Raw genomic sequence first — 22,382 nt, forward strand, 5'->3', positions numbered from 1 at the left:
ACGCATCAGAGAAGCTTTGAAAACCAGTTTCATGACTGGCCAGGCTACGGTGTGAAAGTTCTCTTTGTTTCTCCTTGATGAAACCCCCCGCCCCTTGGTTCACTCTACTTCCCTGTAAGCTAACCACCCTCCCCTCCTCCCTTCGATCACCACTTGCAGAGGCAATGAAGTCATTGTTGCTTCACATTCATGCATTCTTTATTCATTCATCACACAAATAAGGGGATGACTACCAAGGTAGCCCAGGAGGGGTGGTGGAGGAGGGAAGGAAAATGCCACACAGCACTTTAAAAGTTTACAACTTTAAAATTTATTGAATGCCAGCCTTCTGTTTTTTGGGCAATCCTGTGGTGGAGTGGCTGGTTGGCCGGAGGTCCCCCCACCGCGCTCTTGGGCATCTGGGTGTGGAGGCTATGGAATTTGGGGAGGAGGGCGGTTGGTTACACAGGGGCTGTAGTGGCAGTCTGTGCTCCAGCTGCCTTTGCTGCAGCTCAACCATACACTGGAGCATACTGGTTTGATCCTCCAGCAGCCTCAGCATTGAATCCTGCCTCCTCTCATCACGCTGCCGCCACATTTGAACTTCAGCCCTGTCTTCAGCCCGCCACTTACTCTCTTCAGCCCGCCACTTACTCTCTTCAGCCCGCCACCTCTCCTCCCGGTCATTTTGTGCTTTCCTGCACTCTGACATTATTTGTCTCCATGCATTCGTCTGTGCTCTGTCAGTGTGGGAGGACAGCATGAGCTCAGAGAACGTTTTCTTTTTTCTTTCTAATCTTCACTAGCCTCTGGGAAGGAGAAGATCCTGTGATCATTGAAACACATGCAGCTGGTGGAGAAAAAAAAAAGGACAGCGGTATTTAAAAAGACACATTTTATAAAACAGTGGCTACACTCTTTCAGGGTAAACCTTGCTGTTAACATGACATACATAGCACATGTGCTTTCGTTACAAGGTCGCATTTTGCCTCCCCCCACCGCGTGGCTACCCCCTCAACCCTCCCCCCTCCCCGTGGCTAACAGCGGGGAACATTTCTGTTCAGCCACAGGCAAACAGCCCAGCAGGAACGGGCTCCTCTGAGTGTCCCCTGAAGAAAGCACCCTATTTCAACCAGGTGACCATGAATGATATCTCACTCTCCTGAGGATAACACAGAGAGATAAAGAACGGATGTTGTTTGAACGACAGCAAACATACACTGCAGTGCTTTGTTGTACAATGATTCCCGAGTACGTGTTACTGGCCTGGAGTGGTAAAGTATCCTACCACGGAGGACGCAATAAGGCTGCCCTCCCCAGAAACCTTTTGCAAAGGCTTTGGGAGTACATCCAGGAGAGCCGCGAATGCCAGGGCAAATTAATCCTTTCACATGCTTGCTTTTAAACCATGTATAGTATTTTAAAAGGTACACTCACCAGAGGGCCCTTCTCCGCCTGCCGGGTCCAGGAGGCAGCTTTGGGTGGGTTCGGGGGGTACTGGATCCAGGTCCAGGGTGAGAAACAGTTCCTGGCTGTCAGGAAAACCGGTTTCTCCGCTTGCTTGCTGTGAGCTATCTACAACCTCATCATCATCATCATCATCATCTTCTTCGTCCCCAAAACCTGCTTCCGTGTTGCCTCCATCTCCATTGAAGGAGTCAAACAACACGGCTGGGGTAGTGGTGGCTGAACCCCCTAAAATGGCATGCAGCTCATCATAGAAGCGGCATGTTTGGGGCTCTGACCCGGAGCGGCCGTTCGCCTCTCTGGTTTTCTGGTAGGCTTGCCTCAGCTCCTTAAGTTTCATGCGGCACTGCTTCGGGTCCCTGTTATGGCCTCTGTCCTTCATGCCCTGGGAGATTTTGACAAAGGTTTTGGCATTTCGAAAACTGGAATGGAGTTCTGATAGCACAGATTCCTCTCCCCATACAGCGATCAGATCCCGTAGCTCCCGTTCAGTCCATGCTGGAGCTCTTTTGCGATTCTGGGACTCCATCATGGTCACCTCTGCTGATGAGCTCTGCATGGTCACCTGCAGCTTGCCACGCTGGCCAAACAGGAAATGAGATTCAAAAGTTCGCGGTTCTTTTCCTGTCTACCTGGCCAGTGCATCTGAGTTGAGAGTGCTGTCCCGAGCGGTCAAAATGGAGCACTCTGGGATAGCTCCCGGAGGCCAATACCGTCGAATTGTGTCCACAGTATCCCAAATTCGACCCGGCAAGGCCGATTTAAGCGCTAATCCACTTGTCAGGGGTGGAGTAAGGAAATTGATTTTAAGAGCCCTTTAAGTCGAAATAAAGGGCTTCATCGTGTGGACGGGTGCAGGTTTACATCGATTTAACGCTGCTAAATTCGACCTAAAGTCCTAGTGTAGACCAGGGCTTAGGGTGTTGAAGACCCGTTTTTCCTGCTCTACCCAGGGAGTTTGATTTAAATATTGCTGAACTGGTGCTGACACCTGCCGCCAGCTACAAGTATTTTTTTCCTACTGCAAGCCAGGCCTAGCAGACTTCCTTAGGAGCACAAGGAAACGTGCGATGCTAGCAGACTCTCCATAACACAATCAGCATGTGTAACTGGAGCTGGTAACAGACACCCAAAGCGCAGTGAACAGAGAAACGGCTCTGCCATCAATGTGACACAAGAGAGACTGACAGAGAGAGAAAATCCCAAACCCAAGGGACTGAGAGGCTGGTCATTAATAATACACATATTCAAGGAGGCTCGTCTCTAAAGCTCGAGGGCTGGCGAGTGAAAGCAGAGCATGGCGTGGAGCTGGAGGGTGGGTGCCAGCCCGGGGCCCCCCGGCGGCGGGGGCGGCGGGGCGCGCTGTCGGTTGCGGGCACGCGCAGGGGAGGCCTGGCGGGCGGGCCCGCCAGGCTGGGTGAGGGGCAGCCGGATGTCCCGCCTCCCCGGCAGGGCGCTGGCGCGAGTCGCGCGGCTCCTCCCCACTGGCTGGGCGGGCTCAGGCGCATCCGGCCCGGCCTCTCCTCTCTGCTGGTGCCGGGGGCTCACGCACGGAGGCGGTGGCTGCAGCTGCTCCTGGCCCCGCAGAAACCCGCCGCCGCCTGCCCCAGTTGCCGGCGGCGTCCGCCCGAGGGGCTGCGGCAGGGAGGGGCCGAGCGGCCGGGGCCTGCGTGGCTGAGCGGCGGGGCCGGGCGGAGAGATGAACACGGTGTTGTCCCGGGCCAACTCGCTCTTCGCCTTCTCCCTGAGCGTCATGGCGGCGCTGACCTTCGGCTGCTTCATCACCACCGCCTTCAAGGAGCGCAGCGTGCCCGTCCGCATCGCCGTCTCCCGGGTCATGCTGTGAGTGCGGCCCCGGGCACCTCCCCTTCCCTGCTGGTCCCGAGCCTGGGCGGGGGGTTCGCCGCCCGGGCCCGAGCCCGGCGCCGGGGTCTGGGCCCACACGGGGCCCCAGGGCTGCTGAGGCACGGAGCCAAACTCTCCCTGCGGGGATGGGGAGCAGCCGGCGCCCCCTGTCCGGGGCGATAGACAGGTGGCTGTGGCCGCACCCAGCACCTGTACACGAGGGGGCTGTGGAATGGGAATCTAGGGGCGCTGCCTGTCCTGATTTGTTTTAGGGAGTCGTTAAACAGATCGTTTGCCATCACTGCCCCCACACCTCCGCCCTTCTCCTCTCTGTAGCTTGGGCCTAGAATAAGTACAGTCAGTGTCTGCCTCTGCCGTTTCCTTCCTGTGCTCTCACTCCCCCCGGCTGGGCCAATGAGGGAACCCCACGACAGTCAACTCTGCTGCACTGGTGTCCTTCCTCCTCCTCTGTGCCAGTTCTCTGTGTGAAGGCTGTTGCAGTGCATAAATTGCACGCAATCACACACACCAAGACTCCTGCTTTATATGAAGGCAAGACATATTGACAAGGGGGAATATTCTCTCTTGAATTCAGATTCCTTGATTGGCTTCTGTCAGACTTAATGCTAGACCTTTTTCAACATGCCACCTTCCCTTCTTTAATTGCTGTCTTGTAAAAAGTGTGATTGGGTATATAAGAATAGGTATTGACTGACTTTAAATGTCTCTAAACATCCTTCATCTTTGTAAGCCACATTTTTTAAAACCGAACTAGTAACCCAGTCAGAATTGAATTGGAGGAGCATAATGAGGATCTCTCTACTTGCATCTTTTTTTGATGGTTTCTTTCAGCCAAACCCCAGTTTAATGTGTGGATTCTTCCTGTAACAGATTGACAGTGACTCTATGCACCTGTCATATGGGTGCATATAACGTGAAGATGTTCGTTTGTGTGAAGGGAAGGAACAGTCTGTAGTCAGCCTTCAAAACAAAACTTTGGGCTTTCTTAGCTTCTTTCTTTTTGAAGTAAGGAAGGCAGTAATCAATGTGGCAGACTTAATTTTTTGTTTTTAAAGCTCAGGGACCTGAGTTTTCTGTTTTTATGCTTGGAGATTTGAGTAAACTCCGTTTCAGTCTGGAGCAAATGTTAATGTCAGGTTCAACGCTCCTGAAGTTTTGGTGGCGAGGTTTATCCATTGTCAACCAAATTATGGCATGATGACTTAATATTGTGGAGAGAGCATAAACTTTCAACCAATGTAGTATTTTTTTGTTTGAGGATTGTACGTGCCAAGGGAGAACTTTACAATGTGTGTGTGCAGCACAAAAATGAAATCAGGGTTAACAGGTGGTTAATGTAGATGGGCTGGGGGGCTCTTTGTGATGTAAAATCAGTTGGTATGACTGAAAATAGTAGTTACTACCAGAATGACTGACTTTGCTGCTGCAGATGTTCAAATTGGTATTGACTAGCTGGTGATGGCTACATATGCTTGACTAAAATCAAATGAAGCATAGTTGAGCTTCCCATGTCTCCGTAGGCAGGAAAAAGTCCATAAATTATTACTCTTATTTATTGTTTGAATTCTAGTAGTACCTAAATGATCCAATCAGGATACCGTCTCCATTGTGCTAGGAAGTGTACAAACAGTAAAACAGTGTTCTTGACCTGAAGTGCTTACCATCTGATTAAGACAAGATAAATAAATGGGTGTATCAATCAATCAAAATGGTAGAAAGTGTACAAAGGAAACCAATAAGAATGTTCATTGACTTAAAACAAATAAGTAATGCAAACTATGCTAATTTTGTGTTCTTGCTTTTTATTTATTTATTTATTAATAGAAAAAATGTGGAAGACTTCACTGGGCCTAGAGAAAGAAGTGATCTAGGATTTGTTACATTTGATGTTACTGCAGATATCCTTTATAAAAACACTAATGCTTAAAATATAAATTTTGCTATATTGTTGACACCACTTCCATAGTTGTTATGATTGTAATGTATGAAACCAGTCCTCCAATATTTAAACCAGAAGACCTTAAGAAAGTAAAAAGTTTGAGGAAAACCACCGGTATCTCTGGAAAGCAGTGTTTTAAAGTAAATGGAATTAGAGAATGTATTGGGTGAGGCGAGAAATACGGCAGAACCTCAGAGTTACAAACATTTCGAACAACCTGAGGTGTTCGTCACTCTGAAATGTTCATAACTTTGAACAAAATGTTATGGTTGTTCTTTCAAAAGTTTACAACTGAACATTGACTCAATACAGCTTTGAAACTTTACTATGCAGAAGAAAAATGCTGCTTTGCTTTTTTTATTTAAAGTAGTTTACATTTAACGGTACTGTACTGATTTGCTTTTTTTTGGTCTCTGCTGCTGCCTGATTGTGTACTTCTGGTTCCAAACGAGGTGTGTGGTTGACAGGTCAGTTCATAACTCTGGTGTTCGTAACGCTGAGGTTCTACTGTAGTTCTTATCGGATGAGGAGATTGCCAAGACGGTTTGTGGCAACCTCATCAGCAAAGTTCAGAGTCCTCAAACCACCATTAAATCTAATCAGAGTGTAGTCATCAATAATGTGTGACGTGTTTAGCCACAGCCGCATTTAGGATTCTCTGTTGGTCCCAGGTGTGAAGGCTGGCTGCCCATTTACCCTCCTGGCCTGTTTGAAATCAGGTCAGAAGGGCCCATGAGCAACGTGGCAAATAAAGCTGGGTACGCACATGGTTGGGTCAAGAGACTGGTATCTGACATCAACTGCAGCCCATTCTTCACACAACATCAATGTCGCAGAGAAGTCTGGGCAGGACAGATAGGCCCACAATGGTTGCCTCAATGACAAGGATGCTCTTAGGTGGTTGAAGTCGTCTGCGTATAGTGGTAGGCTCAGGGTTAGCCCTGATCATCTCAATCATTCTTGCTGTAGCATCGTCACGACAAATGTTGGGAGTGGTATTGCTTAACGTGGAGAGCCATGGTATGGGTGTAGGTCGGTAAGGAGAGAAGTAGTTAATCATAGGGATTGCTTATGTAATGTATATTTTATGAAGACTTAAAGATCTATGACACGGGTTTCAAATTCATTCTGTTAGGAAAGCCTGGATTACAAAGTTAAGGACCTATAATATGGATGTCATTGGCAGTAAAGATCAAGGGCAGACATAGTAAATAAAGGACCAAAATATTAAATATCAGTTGCATTTATCATCACTCACTGGAAATAATTTATTGAGCAGTATACACAATTATATCAACTTCTGTCTTCTATTTTTCTCCCCATCTTACTTTCTCCCCTTTTTCTCTATCTTTGATTGCCTGTCTCTTGTTTTTGTGTTTCTTTTATTTTCCTCTTCACTTTCTTAATGGTTTCTACTCTCTCCTCTCCTCTCTCCCCTTCTGGCTCCTTATCCCACTCTTTTTTTGCCCAGCCAATCCCAGTTCTCCCTCTGTGCCCCAGCTCCTTGCAAGAGCTGTCTCCCCTCTACCTCGCCCCTAGTCCCAGTCTCTTCCTCAACTTCTCATCTGATCTCAGTTGTCAACCCCCAAGCCAAGTGTTTGAGTCCCTTCCATTTCCCTGACCAGCTCCCAGTTGTCTTGCCCAACCAGTCGCAGTTTCTCCCCCCAATCCCTTCTAGCACTAGTCTCAGCAGACTCCTTGTCCCAGTCTTTCTTTCCCTTTCTCCTGGTCTAGGTTTTGTCCCTTCTGCATTTGAATCAGACAGTTTTCTCTTCCTTTCTTCCCTTTGCGCCAGCAGGAGGGGCACAGGAGAGACAAGTTCCCTGCTCTAAGTTCTGGTGCCTGGCCCAGAGCAGCTGGGAACAGTCATTACAAGGAAAGTCTGACTTTGCAACTGAAAACAGGGTATTATAATTGGAAGTATCAAACAAGCTTAACAATAAGAGGTGCTACTAAACCTATCTATAATAATACCCTTAATATAAAATAATTTAAAACTATAGTTGAAATATAGCAACTCTGAAATGTTTAACTCTTGGGAAGACAGGGCAGACAAGGTATGTTTCTTTGAAACTAACAGATATTTTATTTATGTTTTGGCTCCACTAAGTTGTAGTTTTGAGATTCCTTTGTGTATTTAAAACCAATCCTTAGTATTTTTTTAATTACTTTTGGTTATTCATATACTTTAAATTGGTCTTGTCAACAGAGTAGCAAGGTGATACTATATTAAAGAACATCATTTAGTAAAGGACTCTTAGTCTTTCCTCTCCTGTGTAGGAAATGTTTTTCAGTGGGGCAACTAGGGTGGGGTAATGTTTAAATTCTGAGATGTTACTAAGTTGCAGTGTCAAATACAGCACTCTTAGATAAGGCTGCAAGTTTGTCATGGAGGCTTCCATGACTTTTGAAGCGGCCGGTGCAGCTGGCTCCGGGAGGGCTGCCAGAGCAGCTGAGGCAGCCCCAGGGCCAGTCGCACCGGCTGCTTCTGGGGCAGTCTGAGCCACCCACTCCACCCCCAGGAGTAGCAGTAGACTTTTGGGTTGGGGGCCTCAGGGCTGGGGGTTGGGGCGTGGGAGGGGGTGAGGGCTCTGGGCGGTGCTTACCTTTGGGGGGCTCCCCGGAACGGCAACACATCCCTCCCTCGGCTCCTAGCTCCATGTGCTGCCTCTTCACGCAGGCACTGCCCCTGTAGCTCCCATTGGTGGTGGTTCCCAGCCAATGGGAACTGCGAAGCTATGAGTTTAAGGAGGGACATGTCGGTGCTTCTGAGAAGCCAAGTAGGGAGCCTACCAGCCCCACCAAACCCCTCCCCGCCAGTACCAGCAGGAGTCCTGGGCTGCTCCCGCCTGAGCACTGACCGTGCCCCCCTGGATCACCCCTCCAGAGCACCTGCTGCCCCCCCACCCCCCGAGCACTCACAGCGCCTCTGGGCTGTTCTTCCCCCCCCCCCCCCCCCCCAGCACCTGTGGCGGGGGCCCGGGCCTCCCCCCATGAGCACCCGCAGCACTCCCAAGATTTAGTCAGGGGTATAGTACAAGTCATGGGCTGGTCACGGGCCGTGAATTTTGGTTTACTGCCTGTGACCTGTTCATGACTTTTACCAAAAATACCAATGACTAAAATGTAGCCTTACTCTTAGACACGTACAAAAACTATTTCTTATGCTTTTAAAGAGATACTGATAACCTTTAATTTTTTTCATATTGACTAAAAGAAAAATTAGTTCCTGTTAGAACACCCTTTAAGTAGTATGCCATGTAGATCAGATAACATCAGTTATGTTGAAATGTAGGAAAATATCTTAAACATTATAATTATATTGTACTTGGATTATGAGATGATCTATGTTGGAATTTGGTAGAAATATCATTTAAAAATAAAATTGGTATACCATTTTCCTTAACTTGCTCACATCTGCAAACTATATTTGATTGGAATGTTAAACAGTTATTTCTGTATTTATCTGCAGAATATTCAACAAAAAACAATGTAAGTATGAAATAGAAAATTTAAACAATTAAAATTATTTGGTGTAGCTGCTATTTAACATGCTGTAATCATCCTATGAAAGATTATGGTACAAAAATTTCACACTATTTTGACTTATTCCTGCAATCTTTGACTTTTGCTTTTGCTGATATTTAATAGTAAGAATTCCAAATGTTACGTCTTTTGACTTTCTGAAATAGTGATGTAGCTAAAATGCCATACAACTTTCGATACATAGCCCTTTGGCGCCATTGTCACTTAAAACTGCTGTTCTCAACTGTTTCAACTGGTACAGCTATTTTGCCACTGTAGAGAGGTCAGAATTTTCCTAAAATGATTTTTAAAATTCATTCTCAAGACTACGTCACTACCTAATCTGTTTTTAATGACTATTTAAATAAAGTAATATTCCATCTATGCTGGTAGCACAACTGCACTGCTGAATCAATTTTTAGAATTCTCTGTTTCATTAGTTAAAGCTTTAAGAGTCTATATTGTTTTATATTTCATAAGTTCAGTTTATAAACAGCCAACTCTTATAAATTGGTACATTATAATGGTATACTTTAGTCCCTTGTTCAAATTGTATCAGAAACTCGGAATTTTGTCTGGTGTCAACCCCAATATGGCAGATCATCATTACTGAGTAAGTAATTCAGAAGAGATACATAAAACCTCTCATGAATTCAGAACACCTTACTGAGGTGCAGTTATTCTTTTGGAATTATACTTACAAATCTGAATACAGTAATTTCATAAAAAACACTGAAAAATTTGAACAAAATGATAGGATTTGACTTCAGTACAACTCAAGTCTTTCATTCTTGAGACAATGTCCAAATAAAAGTTATATAGTTTGAAATCACTTTTACTTTTGCAGTTGTAATTACAATTAAACACTAGCATCCATCATACTTTCTCCTGGTATGTCTTTAAAATCTGCTATCCTTAAAATAAGGTTCTGTCAGGTCTGTTATCTCTATCATATTTAAATATTTTAGTGGTAAACCTCTGTTCTTGTGAGACATAGTTCTATTACACTTGCAATCCATAAAATAAAGTTTATGCTCTGCAATTTGTTTCTTGAATCAGTAATGCTTTGTAATTTCCAGTGATCAGATATACTTAATTGTGTTAACTCAGTGATTAATTTTAATTGTAGGCCCTGAACCAGGTTGTCCTTTGGGACAAGATCATTTTGAGAGGAGATAGTCCAAAGTTGTTACTAAAAGACATGAAATCAAAATACTTTTTCTTTGATGATGGAAATGGTCTCAAGTGAGTAAATTACATTTCTTTATAGTGTAGCTCTTCTGTACTCTGGATATTTGTGTGTTGCTGAGGTAGGAGTGGGAGAGAGGTAGGTGGGGGGAATATGAATATTTAACAATTTTAGAATATTTATTCTTTTAAATTTTATAATTGTTTCAAGACTATTACATCTTCATAAATCAGCTGATGAGATGTGCTATGTGGTAGAGATCCAGACCTCCACCGTCTACCCCCCAATTCATTGGGCTGAAAAGCAAGTGGCTGCCAGAAGCACTTGGCTTCCAGGTTTCAGCCTGTGCTTGCAGAGCTAGGGTCATGTCCTGCAAGGTGTGGAGAACCCTCAAATACTTTGCTGGAAAGGTATCTGGACTCTAGGTCATATTCCATGCAGTAGGTTTGTGCAAATACTGTAAACCAATGCAAACTGTGTAAATTTAAAATGCCCATTATTTCTGGCTCACAGAAAAGTATTCATATTCAAGGTAACTTATGTCTTTATAAGTTGAGTATTTCTTCTGATGATCTATTTTGATTTTACAGGGGAAACAGAAACGTCACTTTGACTCTCTCCTGGAACGTTGTACCAAATGCTGGCATTCTACCTCTTGTGGCAGGATCAGGACATGTATCTGTTCCATTCCCAGATACTTATGAAACAGCAAAAAGTTATTAAATTATTATACTGAATCCTAAGCAACGTATTTTTATACTTGTATATTATGAATAAATTTTATCACTTTCTCCTCCTATCCCCTGCAGCTCTCCAGTCAAAGGTACTTGATTTCTTTGGCTCTAGCTGAGCAGGAAAAAAAAGCTGAAATTTAGACTTTTTTTTTTTAATTTTAAATAAAACACTGATGCTGAAACGTACGGGAAAGGTAAATGGATGGTTTAAAATTTTTGAAAAACTAACTTTTTTTGTTGGCCATGTGGGTAGAAAAATATGTTTCTTATAAATAAACATTTAAACCCAGAACATAGTGTGATTATTTTAAAATTTATTATAAAAGTTCTTTATGTAATCCCTCTGAAGCACGATGCACAAATTTCAGTGTTGTAGCCAAAAATGTAGTACTTGCAGGTTCATAGGCACTGTGGCTATTGTATTGTATTCTTCAGCTGAATGCTGAATTAGGGTAGATTGTTTCTTTCTAGTAGCATAAAAAGCCACTCTGTAGAAATTGTTGTTCTTCATTTTCCATGAGCCATCAATCCGGAGTATTTTAGTACTATTCCAGCTCAAATTTGATGTTGGTTGAACAGAAATCCTTATTTGAAAGATTTATGTAATATTCATTGATTTAACAAGAGTGTGCCATTGATTTAACAAGAGTATGTGTTTTGTGTTTAAAAAAACCACACAAATCTTTTAAGAGCTGTTTACAACATAGATACCAGTAGAAATCATAAGCAGGATAAAACAGTGGAAAAATACCTCTAGCATATAAATTGGAATTTTTTTTGCTTATTTGAAAAAGCTTAATATTAACCAAGTGTGCATTTTTTTCACACTTGTACAAATAAATAATTTTGGATTAATTAAAGTCAGAAGATCATTTTAAAGCATTTAGGATGTGTTGTGCAGTATACAAAATAAAAATGTGTTTAAAAAAAAGATATACAAAATATATGATTTTCTTGTAAAATATTTGGAATTCTTGACTTTCAGTATTATAGACAAATAAAATTAAAATATAGTAAAAGTGTGAAAATAAAAATTAGACTTTCATGGGAATAAATTAAAAAGATTGGGACTACTTAGCAATGAGACAAATAGGATGTAGAATAGTATACAAAATGAGTTGTGTACAGAAGGTAAAGGGGCCACTGTCCTTCACTTTTTCACAGTACAAGCACAAGGAGACATTCAGTGAAATTGGAAGGCTACAAATTAAAAACCTGATCAAAGGAAATATTATCTTGTACAATTCATAGTAAGTCTGTGAAGTTCATTATCCCAAGAGCTGAGGTCAACAGCTTAGCAGAATTTTTAAAAGGATTAAACATTTATATAGATATAAAATCATAGTCAATTTTACTAGATAAGATAATATAAAACTGCATGGGATACTTGGGTTCAGCAAGGAATATCATTTTTTGGGCAGATTATTCCCTAATTGTCCACTATGAAATATATTTCTCCTTCCCCCTAAAGTATCTGATAGCAGTAATTATCAGAGACAGGACAGTAGATTGGCCATTGATCAGATCCTCTATGACAAACCTATGTTGTAAGTGAATTGACTCCAACTTTTTTAAAAAAAGGCTTTCAAACTGTTTGTATGGGGCCACCTTTTCCTCCCTGCATCCTGTTCCTTGTGAGGAGGGATAACAGCATAGCCTGCCACCCACATACCGTTAGTATGTGCAGAAAATTCTTGCTCTAATTCTGTGAATCCTAGGTCATCCATGTGGAGTGGCAATAGAGTGACCAGGTGTTCTGATTTTTTGTACGGACAATCCTGATATTCGGGGCATTGTCTTATATAGGCACCTATTACCTCCCCACCCCCAGTCCTGATTTTTCATACTTGCTATCTGGTCACTCTAAATGGCAACTTAGTGTCTGCGCTGTTACTGGCTTTTCCTGTTGTGTGGCTTCTTCCTCTTGTGAGAAGGGTAGAAAGTGGATCATACCTCAATGCATACAATTAATAGCATTATTTAAAAGGGCACTGGACTATGTGATAAAAGAAATCTGCATAAGAATCTACATAGGACAATTTTTAAAAGTGCCTTGATTTTTGGATTCCTCCTTTTTGTGTGTTCAACTTGTGACACTTTAAAGAGCCCAGATTTTTCAGAGGGTGGGTGCTCAGCACTTCCCATTTCCAAACATCAGGCCTTTTTAAGATACCTTAGGTTGGGTACTGACAAAATTGTTGCTCTTGAAAAGATTGACCATACAGTGTAAAGCAGCTGATCTGTAGCTCTGCGATCAACTATACAATATATCTTTGTATTCACATGTTTCTTTGGAGGGATTGTTAGTGGGGTTCTGCCAGCCTGATTTCTGTACACTTAATGTGTTTGCTCTTGTCTGCTTTGCTGCAGAGAGAAACACCTCACAGTTTGGGTCGCTAAAATACAAATTTTGTACTGTGAGCATTTTTAAAAATGCATCTTAATAAACTGTTTTAACAGTATTCCTAAGTGTAAAGAATCTTACCTTGTTGATACAGAATCTTGTAATTGCTAAAATTGATAGATGTTAATGAAGTTAAAGCAATGTATACGAATTTCAATTATGTTGTCTCAATTATATGAAAATATTTTGCCCTTTTTTGGTGGTAAAGGAATATCACTTGGTCTCTGCTTCTGCCATTTGTTAACTAAGATTAACATTTACACACAAAACAAAAAAAATCAAATTGATAAATTGGTCTATTCTCCTGGCTTTCCTAAAGGATAATCTGTCCTTTCTATGTATCTGAGCTTCTTTCCTAAAATGGCTTCAGAATTTCAGCTTAAACAGGAAGCTTCCCATTTCAGTTTCTTTCCTAACTTGAATTGCAGGAAAGAAAGGTCTTGTCATATCTAGATTACTATATAGGTCATAGCCTTTCTATAGGTCATAATTTTCCAAGATGTTAAGGAGAGACTTAAGGCTTCCTGGCAAAGTGGTTAAGAGCTTGCATTCAGGAAGCTTCAAGTTAACTGTAGTTCCTTCCCTGAAAAGGATCAAAGTATATTCTACCAGGTCTCTTGTTTGGAGTGGAGTTATGCCTCTAGAGGAGCTCTGCAAGATTACCATTTAGTAGTACTTTATACAAGTATATAAAGCACACCATTTGAAAGTTACGGCAGCAGCTGCTGCAGGATGCTCAAGACCAGTGATCTGTTACTGAAGCGCCTCATCTCAGAAATTGTTCTTTCCCATTCTCTCCAGTTTTGGCATATTCTTGGCTTTTCTTTTCCAGTACTTTATCTAGCCTCTATCTCTGGTCTCTATTATGCCATTATTTTTACAGGGACTGATTTACCAAATCTACTAATTGGTGTCGAGACTGGTGCAAATTTTATGCCTTTATCTGTTAACTTGATTTGTGGCCTGGTTGAAATAGCACATGTATCCACACAGGAGGAAGGCACTGCAGTCGAGACCCAGCCATGATCTAGTTATAGGGTATAGAAATTCTCACCTGGGTTCCATCAGAACATATAGTAGAGAGATGAGTCTGGAGCCAGAAGAATCCATTCTATTTTGGTATAGCTTGCCCGGTATATACTGAGGAAGAGGAAAGCCCAGCAGTCTGTGCTGTTTCAACCAGGTCACAAGAATCAAATGAACAGATAAGAATTTAAATTACTTTTTACGCTATCCGTCTTGAAACAAACACAATAGAAATTGCAAGTCTTGTCTTACATTAAGGTTGTAATCTCGTTGGGGCAGGGATTGGTCTTTGTTCTGTTTGTACAGTGCCTCACACAATGGGATCCTGGTCTATGACTAGAGCTCCTAGGCACTAAAGTAATACAAAAAGGACATTCAGAAAACTGTCACAGTGGCTACTTAGTGTCATACTGCCGCTCTTCCATTGAATGTCATGTCCTTTCATCACCTTCTACTGACTTTTCTCTAAAGTGATATGGTCCTGGAGAATAGACTTGAGGGTAAAATTTGCAAAAAATCTAAGTGATTTAGGAGCCGTAAGTCACTTTTGAAAAATTTACCCTGCTGCTTTCTCCACTTGTCCTCCAGGCACCTGTTTTCTCTGTTCAGATACTATCTTGATACACATTTTTCACAAAGCCTCCTACTGGTCATGCACTAAAGAAAGGTGAATGGTAGAAAATATACAGCTTGTGAGGATTGACCATCTTTTGCTGATACAGTGCTTTGCAAGTCTTAATTGTATATGTAATTTACAATGTGAATTTTTTGGGAATTACCAAGTCTTCCTCTTTTTTTTTTTTTTTTTATTATATGAGCACTGAGTCCAAAATCTTGCACAAAACAGGTCACTGTTTATTTATAAATAGATACTTAACATAGTGACTTTTATACATGGTTATCAGTTACAGATTTCAGCAAGTCAGAAGTTGCTTATAACTATCTCACAGATTGGGGATCGGTCTGTCATTGTCAACTCCATGTCAGTACCTGAAACAATGGGTTTCACACTCTCTGCTTTTGTATTGTAACCTTCATAGGGTGTGATCTCTTGTGGGTGAAAGCAGATATTTTGAGGCCATGATTTGACACCTGGTGGAAAGACTGTCAGAGAAGATGTGACTGGGCAATTAACTCTGAATTACTCTTTCTTGCTGAAACATTGACTTTGAATGACTTTACATAGAAGCAAAAGGGTGGGGAAGCCTGAGCTTGGACTCTCATGCCCAAAACACACATCCCTGAAGAGTTTAATCAAGGTACCAGAGCTCCCACAGCCAGGTCAGCTCTGGGGGTATATGCTTAAGTAAGTGGGGCCTTTGGAAGGCTGAGGCACTTTTTGCAGGGTGTAAGGTGGCTGTACTTCAGCGTCCCATTGCCCAAGAAAGAGCTCAGACATGGGGCCTGAACCTGCATGTGCCTGGGAGACCCAGAGCTAGCTACAGGGATCAGTCACTACCCAGACATAGGGGTTTAGGAGAACATGGGGCCCAGGATTTGGGGCTGTTTACAATAGACTGGTGTTTGCCCAAAGATAGGACTGGGCCAGGTTGCAACATAATCTATAACACTTTCTACTGATGTGCTTATACCTATCAGTAATGCAAACAACTCATAGCTATAATGTTGAATAATCGTTTATGAACCTTTTATAATTAATTTCCATTTTTGAATAATTAGGCAATAACTTGGTAACTAAACACTTCCACAATTAAATCCTTACACTAGTGTCATTGCATCGTAAGTAAGTCCTTCTTTTCCTCCATTTTCCATTTTGTGCAATGCAAATGTGTTCTCAATTCTCCAGCTGCATGCACTTTTCAGAGACGTTGGCATAGTCAATTTTTATTACAAAAATTAGAATACATTTAAAAAGGGGGGGGGGGCGGCTATATGCAAAAGAGAAAAATTAAACCATAAACTCTAGTCAATGGCAATTCTTGCTCATGATTATACCTGCTCTCTGTGGTAATGAACTTGCACTACAGCTGGAGCTTGCTGTCTCCTTTATGGATAGATTATTTCCCAGAATTCCTGCTTACAGTCTATTTCCCATGGTTTGGCGTTCAACTGAGAACCACCTTCATTTGTTAGGATGCCTTTGATAATCAGAGCCTCTCTCAATCAGATTGAAGGTTGCTCATTAAAGGCTCTGTGTGAAGTGCTTTTATTAAACAGGAAAAGAGCTGCTATCAAACAAATGCACACAAACATAACTTCTTACAAAAAACTGGATATTCCAGTCTTCTAATAAAGACAATAAATAATATCCATGGAATATGAAGAAAAGATCTTAACTCTAGAAGTTTTGCCCAGTGTAAGAAGATCCTCGAATTTCTCTAATGAAAGCACCATATCCTTAGGGGAAGGGGACTGAAGAACCTTGAGAGAGAGAGGGCCAATTTGTTTTTGCAATCATGCTGAAATACATGGCATGGAGCGTTTGGTTTCATTCTCACTGCAAGTGCGGGATACCTTTAGAAGAAGGACACTTCTCACTCATGTTTAGAGTGGCATGTTCATAGGTCCTCTGCTGCAGGGTAGAGTACTGTATCAGGTCATCTACTTGTTTCTTATCTCACTGGGTCCTTAGTTATTGTGACTAAAGCATATTAAAAATGGAAAGTTCTACATAAAGTTGGGTGTTTTTAGTGGTATTATGAAATAACCATTTATTTAAAAAAAATTCAGGGGAACACACACATCTAGTCCTCCCACCTCTACTGATGCATGAAAAAGTAAGCATTGAGCATCTGAACATATGACTGGATCCCTACATGTATTGCTTCCTTTGGGTTTTAATCTGCTCCTTTAGGCACTGATGTTATATTTAAAGATACTTTTTCTAACATTTGTGGTATACTTAACATTCCACCAAAACTTTGAATACTTGTTTTCAAATAAATTGATGCAAGAAACCTCTGATGTATTTAATATAATTTTTATGAAGAATTGGAAGATACACTCTTGTGTTGGAGCTGAGAAATGCAGGCTGTTTACTCTTGTTCCTGTTTACTATTAAAAGTGTGCCGTCAAACTGGTGAAAAGTGGTATGTGGCTGAAAGACAAGATCAGCTTAAAATTCATGTACTGAAAAAGCCCCAAACAACTTTAATTATCTCATTAACACCCTGGGTTATTGAAATTGAAAACTTTAAAAACCTACTTTTAACTGTTCTGTCTGTTTCCTCTTTTCACAATATTCATTATAGGCCATGATAATAAATTTGTTGATATTACACTTGTTTGTAACCAGCTTCATCTGAGCAGGTTGCTAAAATATTTGGGTTGGAAGCCCTGCAAAGCAATGTTACTCCTTTAAAAATAATTCTCAGTTGCAATGTTCTAAAAATAAATTTCATGGAAGCACTTCTAGTGGTGTTAGAACAATTTAGGCACAAAATTCAGGTTTGGAGGAAGCAAGCTTCCATCACATGTAACAGTGCTCCCCTACATCACTGAAAATCATTTTATGAAAGAGATTTTTAGAAAGTCCATTAAATGATTAAAGTGTTTCCTCTCTTGTTTGTACACTTCTAGTTTTGCTAAAGAATCAGGAGATATTTTATTTGCAACTATTTACACAACAAACATGCCTAAATAGTAATAAATACTCTGATTCTGCAAACACAGGCATTCTTAACTTTACAAGCCTGATTTAAAGCACCCGTGTAAGTGTTTGTGGCATCGGTCTAAGTAGATAAAAGAAAGCAGGCAGCCAAGTAAAAACAGGCTCAGTTATTACAACTCCTAATATTACACCACTAGGGAACTTTGACAACGAGAGAGCATGCTTTGTATTTTGTGTCGGGCAAAGCGAAGACTGGTTTATAAAATTAAACCCAAAATGATTTGGTTAATACTAATTAGAACTTATATTACACTTTTCGTGGAAGGAGCTCCACGTGCCTTTAGAAGGAAAGGTAACTCTCGTTGTCTCCAGAGGCTGGCTGGTTGCTAGAGGTGGAAAGTGCTCTGCCAATAATGCCTCCTCCGCAGGTGGCCGCAATAAGAATCCCTGGAGTAGTATTTGCAGCGTGGCTGTTGTACTGCAGCGTGTAATACCGCTTGCTGCCACTAGGGACCAGACAGTCCCCCCGCAAGCAACGGGAAGCAGTCCTCTGTGCGCTCAGATTATTACATGAAGAGGGTTTGGCTGTAGTTTCCACAGGAAGAAGGAGGCTCAGATACAGGATGATAATCCCAGGTTAGTTCCAGTGGTGTTGGTCATAGGGATGCCAGCCACATTTCTTCCTTATGGTATCTGCTTATTCAAGCCTAGCAACAGGGGGGAGTTGTGAGCCTAGATGCGTTGGGTGGGGCTGCGCTGGTGGTTCTGAATGTAGGTATGTCAGAAAGGAGAGGGTCTAGGACCTGAGTGAGGTGTTTCTGAGCTATGGGTAGATTAGGAAAGGGGATGTGTGAGTGCTATTAACTGGTGGGAGTGTAAGACAGCATGGAAGACTGGGGAAGGGAGCAACAGGTAGATTTGGAGAGGATGAGGTTGGGAATAGGAAAAAACAACGAAGGGGTCGTGAAGGGATGGATACTATTTACAGTAAGGGCAGAATGGAAGAAAAGTTTCCAGTTTTTAATTCTGAGAGGGGAATATGTAGGTGAGAGGTTGTTGGTTTTTTCATAGCTCCCCCCCCCCCTGCCCCCAGCCTCCCTTATCCCATATAGAATTGCTGCCCCATGACATTCTCCAACTAGTATCTTGTGTATGTGTGTTGCTTTGAAGAGCTGGTCACTTTCCAGGGGAGTGCGGAGGGGCTCTGGTACTGGCAGTCTAAGTCCTATGGGCATCAGCCACCACTGACTATTCTCATTTTACAAAGGGGAAACTAAATGATTTGCCTAACCCTGCACTCCAATAAAATAGGCTGACAAACTTGCCTTCACGTTTCCTGCTGGGCTTTGGCTACTTGGTGGGACTGCCTAGTTTCTAGATTTCTACCCTGTCTCAGGACGAGAAGTGATTTTTGTTTCATTGCAGCCATTCTAAATAATCAGGTCTGTCACCCCAAATGGAGTAGAAGAGGGATGATGACCTGAGCCACTGTCTCACCAGGAGTTTTTAGGGAAAAGAGTTCCTCTAACTGTCCTGAGATTGTTAGGGCTGCTTTTTAAAGGATAGTCTCAGTTTGGGTAGACTTGTTCTTCTCGTGAAAGAAAGGTGTTAGGGTTTATTGGTCCAGTCTTGCAGTTAATTTCTTCAAAGAACTTTGCAAATGTTAAGGGGTGAATCCCACTTCCACTAGACTCATGTATATGTGACTATTTGCAGCTAGGTTGCACTATACAAGTAGAGGATAAAAATGATAAAGCACTGACTAAACAACTATTAGTGCTTGTATTGTCGATGTTTTCTGACATTCCCTTTTTATTAGTATTGATTTCAGGGGTTAGACTGTTCCTCAGTGTATTAAGTAAAATTGCTTGAACTTGTATGCATGGTTAAGAATGACCTATTCATATCAAGCCATTTGAGTTGATCTTGAGTTCATTACATTCTATAGTACATTTTGTGAGCTTGTTATTCCTAACTGACACTTATCTGTGTGTGTGTATTCTTCATAATCTATACACATGACTTGGATTATATATGTTTTGTGAGGGTAACACACCTTGAATTGTGGTGTTTTAATAAAATGGCTTTAAAACTTGGTTTGGACTAGAAAGCTAAATTCAAAACTTTCAAGAGTGCTGAGCACTCAAATCTTTAACTGAAATCAGTTGGAACTGCAGGTGCTCATCATTTCTGGAAATTGGGCCTGAAAACATTTTTGTTGCTCTTAGAAGTAGATGATACCCTTAGATTCTGAGAGTCATTACAAATGGAAGTGCCAACATGTGAATAATTGCCTTCCCCTTGATATCTTTTATTGGAATACCATAAACTGAATGCAAATATACAGTTAGAGCAAAATTCTCCAATCTAATGCACAGTCCAGACCCCTCCCCCTCCCAAATAACACTTTTATATCTTATGTGGAACCTCTGTATGGGATTCCTTATTTTTTTGCAAATATTGAAGGATTGTTTGGACCACAAATTGTATAATTTACAGGTAACTATAGCCACCGTGGACTCCAAATTTATACAGACAAACTACAGGATCAGTAAACTTGAACAGACCAAAACTGCTCTTCTGGGTGCTTTGCTGAAAAAGCTTCTTACACCTAAAAAGCAATGTTGCTCTGACAAAAGAAGTCAAGGCACCAACTATAAGCCCTGATCCTGCAGTCGCTAATGCATATACTTAATCTTAAGCATGTGAATAGTTTTCACTGCCTTCAATGAGTAGTCACATGCTTAGATTTAAGCATGTGGATTAAGTGCTTGAAGGATTGAAGCCCTAGGCTGGAATCTGCAGATAATGTTCATAGCCTGACAGCATTAAGTTGGTGGGGCTAATTGAAGGCCGGAAGAGCAGAATGTAAATTCCCTGAGATTTTGAGATAGAAAATTTATCCTGTATGGGTTGAAAAGGTGCTTGATATCTGAAAGCTTTAGGAAACCAAAAGTTTTGGGTCAGTTCACAGAGATTTGGACCAGACCAATAAAACATTATGGGTTTTGAAATCAATGAGACTATGCAGCCTAGTAAGCACTGTACCCACTAATAAATATTTGTAGGGTTGAGCTCTTGACATACAATAGAAATACAATTTTTTGTCCTCCATGTGGCACGTGCTTGGTAAATAGAATTTCAGCCACTGAACATTGTATTCAAATGAACAAGAGTTGAAACAAATCTCCTTTTCTCTGGATTTGGTTTGGTGTGAATACTTGCTTATTTGGGAAACCTGAATTGACGGGTAAACTTTTGGGAAACGCAATAAGGGCAAATTCAACTGAAGGAACTGACCATTCTGTACTGTTTGGAAGAGGATATTTCAAATTTTTATCATTTTATTGCCATCAGATAAACAAAAAGCTGCATGTTACAAACAGTAGAGAACAGAGTATAATGTCAATAACACAAAGGAAGAGCTTACTTTATACATTTATATAAACATATTTGGTGTTGTCTGTCTTTAACAACTTAATATTTAAGAGTAGTTAAATTCTGTATAATAAACTCTTCTTCATATCCATGAATTGCTATGAATATAAATACTAATATCATCTTGGACAACTGATAACTGCAGTATTTTTAGAGCCTAAAGTGATAGTTGGTTGGTTTTTATTGTTTAGTAACCAGGATATCTATATACATATACCTCATAGTTTCCATAAACTTCCTTCTGTTTTTTAATTCAATGTTGTCTTCCAGTAGATAGGTTCATCCTTATTTTGCATATATAATTGCAGCTCCATACATACTGCAAACATGATTGCTGTCCCTCATGTATTATCTTAAATATAGATCGGAATTAATTTTTGTTAGCAAGTGAAGGAAAATACAGTCTATAACGGGTGGACAAACTTTTTGGCCCAAGGGCCACATCTGGATATGGAAATTGTACAGCAGGCCGTAAATGCTCATGAAATTGGGGTTGGGGTGTAGCAGCGGGTGTGGGCTCTGGGGTGGGGCTGGGGATGAGGGGTTGAGGTGCAGGAGGATGCTTCAGGCTGGGACCGAGGGGTTGGGGGGGGATCAGGGCTGGGGCAGGGGGTTGGGGTGCAGGAGGGGGTCGGGGTGCAGGCTCCAGGCGACGCTTACCTCAAGCAGCTCCCAGAAACAGGAGCTGGAACATGCTGCTACGTGGTGGTGCAGCCAGGCAGCTCTGCATTCTGCCCTGTCCACAGGCACTGCCCGTGCAGCTCCCATTGGCCGTGGTTCCCTGCCAGTGGGATCTGTGGGGGTGGCGCTTGGGGTGGGGGCAGTGTGTGGAGCCCCTTGGCTGCCCCTATGTGTAGGAGCCAGAAGGGGGACATGCCACTGCTTCCGGGAGCCGAGTGGAGCAGGGCAAGTCCCCGACCCCGCTCCCTAGTGGGAGCTTGAGAACCAGATTAAAACGGACAGATGTGGCCCCTGGGCCGTAGCTTGCCCACCCTGGTCTATATTGAGTGAAATTCAGTTACTAAAATGTGCAAATACAGACTTCAAGGGGTATTCAAATACTTTTTTCTCTGATTATCTTTAAGAGGAATCTTAACATCTTGAATATAAAGTATAGAATTTGGGGCATATACTGATGAGTATTTCTCAGTGAAGTTGTACAGCAGAGATGTAGTTACGACCACCCTCTGATTGATTGATTTTTTTCTGATCGGATCTTCCGCACTCATGGAACTTCGTTTCCT

At 42.0% G+C, this 22,382-nt stretch overlaps 2 protein-coding genes across 2 annotated transcripts; one reads left to right on the plus strand and one right to left on the minus strand.

The window, feature by feature from the left end:
* Positions 1-325: 325 nt before the first annotated feature.
* On the minus strand, positions 326-2,721 carry LOC141985885 (myb/SANT-like DNA-binding domain-containing protein 7). Its single transcript, XM_074950067.1, has 2 exons — positions 1,417-2,721; positions 326-829 (listed from the first exon to the last, which is right to left on the minus strand). The coding sequence occupies exons 1-2, from the start codon at positions 2,003-2,005 to the stop codon at positions 747-749; spliced, it is 672 nt and encodes a 223-aa protein (XP_074806168.1). The 5' UTR covers positions 2,006-2,721; the 3' UTR covers positions 326-746.
* A 273-nt stretch (positions 2,722-2,994) lies between these two features.
* On the plus strand, positions 2,995-10,858 carry SPCS3 (signal peptidase complex subunit 3). Its single transcript, XM_074950068.1, has 5 exons — positions 2,995-3,288; positions 5,137-5,210; positions 8,667-8,743; positions 9,906-10,021; positions 10,556-10,858. The coding sequence occupies exons 1-5, from the start codon at positions 3,146-3,148 to the stop codon at positions 10,686-10,688; spliced, it is 543 nt and encodes a 180-aa protein (XP_074806169.1). The 5' UTR covers positions 2,995-3,145; the 3' UTR covers positions 10,689-10,858.
* Positions 10,859-22,382: the final 11,524 nt, after the last annotated feature.

Source organism: Natator depressus, chromosome 4 (assembly GCF_965152275.1).
Source record: "Natator depressus isolate rNatDep1 chromosome 4, rNatDep2.hap1, whole genome shotgun sequence".
In the NCBI taxonomy this organism is placed as follows: domain Eukaryota; kingdom Metazoa; phylum Chordata; order Testudines; family Cheloniidae; genus Natator; species Natator depressus.